The 3,178-nt window shown below is 41.3% G+C and overlaps 1 protein-coding gene across 1 annotated transcript; it reads left to right on the forward strand.

Moving 5' to 3' along the window:
* Nucleotides 1–44: 44 nt before the first annotated feature.
* Nucleotides 45–2,109, forward strand: LOC104620466 (zinc transporter 5-like; the record flags this gene model as incomplete). The annotated part of the gene is made up of 2 exons (XM_010286701.1): nucleotides 45–167; nucleotides 2,043–2,109. Coding segments are annotated over 2 exons (190 nt in total), but the record flags the coding sequence as incomplete, so codon positions are not given.
* Nucleotides 2,110–3,178: the final 1,069 nt, after the last annotated feature.

The following is a 3,178-nucleotide window of genomic DNA, read 5'->3' on the forward strand; positions in this document are numbered from 1 at the left end:
GTGCGCGTGGTCGCAGGTGCAAACTGCCTTCTCCCCTTTTGCAGGCTGACTCGGTACATCGTGCTGCTGTGCTTCACCAAATTTTTGAAAGCCGTGGGGCTATTTGAATCTTATGATCTTCTGAAAGCGGTCCACCTCGTGCAGTTTATCTTTATAGTGCAGCTGGGGTGAGTGTGCAGGTGATGAAGCCTTGTTCACCACCATTCCAGCATGCTTTCTCTATGATGTTCTTTGTCAGTGTCAAGCTTATACTCTGCATTATGTTTTATAGATTAATCAAGGAGTAGAAGGCATAGGCAGTGGATCCAGGAAGTACTCTGTTCATAGCAGTGTGTTTCTGTGATATCTCTGCTCACTATAATTTCAGAATCATGGAATATCTCAAGTTGGAGGGGACCTATAAGGATCGAGTCCAACTTCCTGCTCCTCGCAGGACTACCTAAAACTAATCCATATGACAAAGAATGTTGCGCAGACACTCATTGAACTCTTGACAGACTTGGTGCTATGACCACTTCCCTGGGGAGCCTTTTCCAGTGACTAATCACCTTCTCAGTGAAGAACCTTTTCTTAATGTCCAACCTGACCTTCCCCTGATGCAGCTTCCTTCCATCTCCTTGCGTCCTATCGCTGGTCACCAGAAAGAGGAGATTAGCACCTCCTCCTCCACTGCCCCTCTTGAGGAAGTTGTAGGCTGCAGTGAGGTCACCCCTCAGCCTTCTCTTCTCCAAGCTGAACAAGCCAAGTGACCTCAACGGCACCTAAGTCTTGCCCTCAAGACCCTTCACCATCTTGGTCACCCTCCGCTGGACACATTCTAATAGTTTGATGTCCTTCTTACAATAGGGTACCTGAACCTGCACGCCGTACTTGAGGTGGGGCTGCACCAGTGCAGTGCAGAGTGGGGCAGTCACCTCCCTCAACCGGCTAGCTATGCATTGCTTGATGCACCCCAGGACACTGCTGTCCCTTTTGGCTGCCAGGGCACACTGTTGACTCGTATTCAACTTGCCATCAACCCAAAACCCCTGATATCTTTCTGTGGGGCTGCTCTCCAGCTTCTCCTCCCCCAGCTTGTACATATAACCAGGATTACCCTGTGGCAGGTAGAGAATCCAGTACTTGTGCTTGTTAAATTTCATATGGTTGGTGATTGCCCATCGCTCTGTCCAGATCTCTCTGGAAGGCCTCTCCACCCTCGAGAAACTTCAGTGGTTTTGCTACTTCAAAATTGGTTATACTGTGAGAGTACTGATCACAGGAAACTCGGGCGTGTCCAAATTTTAAGAAGGGTGTTGAAGATAAGTTTTCTTCCTTATAATTTCTGTTCCTGTCGTTCTTGTGAGCTTTGACTGCTATTTTTCCCTGATTGAGAGCTAAAGTGTAGAAACTGATAGCAAATTTACAGAAGCAACCTTTGCAGACACAGTCTTGCTTCATGTTTACCTGATATGATGTAGAAGAGCATTTCTGTAATAAACTTGGCAGAGTTGGAACATTTGGAACCTCATTTTTTCCTTTTATTTCAAATTTTTTTACATTTCTGGGCTTCTTGCTTGCATGTTCCCAAGCATAGTCTTTTTCCCAATAACTTACTCTTGATCCTGGTTGAGGAAGATGACTGCTGTTTCTTACCATTTTTAATGACTCTGTATTGGGCGTTCCCAAATAAGCCTTTGGGTATATGTATCTTACTAATAAAAAACATAGTATGATTTCTTGTCAAAACTTCCGACATAAGTTGATTTTTGTAAATCACAGGTAGACTTCTCATTAGCCATTCTCTGAAGAACTTGCATTTAAAGTTTACCAGAACTGAAGTTCACTTGTCGTCACCTTTTTACTAGTATCTGACACATGTAATGCAGCAGGGAAGGTAAAACCAGTGAGTGTGGTCAGTAAAAGCAAAAATGTAGAGGAAGCTGTTTTGTAAACTGAGTCTGATATGAGAGACCTAATTGCTTAGAGCTTCAAACTTACTTGGTTTGAATGAAAAGCTGACTGATAATACACTAACAGAGAAAACTTTCTCCTTTTAACAGGTCTGCATTTTTTATGGTTTTGTTTCAAAAACCATTTTCTTCTGGAAAAGTGGTAACCAAACATCAGGTGAGTTGACATATGTAGTAGTGATCTACATCTTTGTAGATATTCTTGACAATGTTGCTTTTGCCAAAAATGGAAGCGGAACAAAGGTTACTCCACTTGGAAGATGTGGTTGCAATTTCCAAAAATGTGTACCTAACTTTGTGTCTAGTGCGCTGAAAACACCAATCAGCATATTTAGCTTTTTTCAGCTCCTTTTGGGAGCGTCATGGAAAGATTGATCCTTGACTCCGTACAACTGTCTCTTTTGAGGACTGGTTTTGCAAAAAGAGCTTAGTCTGCTTAGCTGACTTCGACAGTTTAGAAGGTCAATTTCTGGACTGCCAGAATGTCGAAGTGCTCCAGTCATGTCCCCTATGCCAAAAGAGTGCTTTCTGTGTGGTGTGTTGTGATGGGGGGGCTAGTGTAACTGCTCTTCAGACCTGTCTTGAGTTCCCAGTATCCCAAGATGTTAGAGTAGGGCCAGGTTGGAACCTGCTGTTTTATAAGAAAAAAATTATCTTCACGTGCTCCATATTCATCTTGGTTTTATGTAACTGAATGCATGAAAACTTGATCCATACATCCATGTATAGTGTTAATCAGTGTATGTGCAAAGTAGAGAGACTCTGAAGGATAGCCTCAGAAGTGTTCCAAATTTCAGTTGCTTTCATGATTAGACATGTGTGGCAGAATTTTAAAGTCTGACCAGGAATAAACTGCATCTTTTATTTGTGTTCAGAAAAATCTCTCCATTTATGGTTTCCCTATTGCTAAAAATTTTAAAATTCTGGCTTTTGAAAATACGATGTTTGTTATAGCACTTTGTCTTGTTTAATGTATTTCCAAAATTAATTACTTTTCTTCGAAAGCTTGCATTTAAAATTAATAATGTGTTGAATAGCTGAATTATAACCTGCCTCCTGAAGAAAGAATTTAAGGTGAGCATAAGTATTTGTAGACTTAAGGTCTTAGTCTTGTTATCTTGGATATTTTATCTAGTTCTATATATATTTGTCAGATATATACAAGAGATTACAAAATAAACAGCGTCTTTGACAGGTCACAGAATCATTAAGGTTGGAAAGGATCT

Source organism: Phaethon lepturus, unplaced genomic scaffold (genome assembly GCF_000687285.1).
Source record: "Phaethon lepturus isolate BGI_N335 unplaced genomic scaffold, ASM68728v1 scaffold4125, whole genome shotgun sequence".
Lineage (NCBI taxonomy): Eukaryota > Metazoa > Chordata > Aves > Phaethontiformes > Phaethontidae > Phaethon > Phaethon lepturus.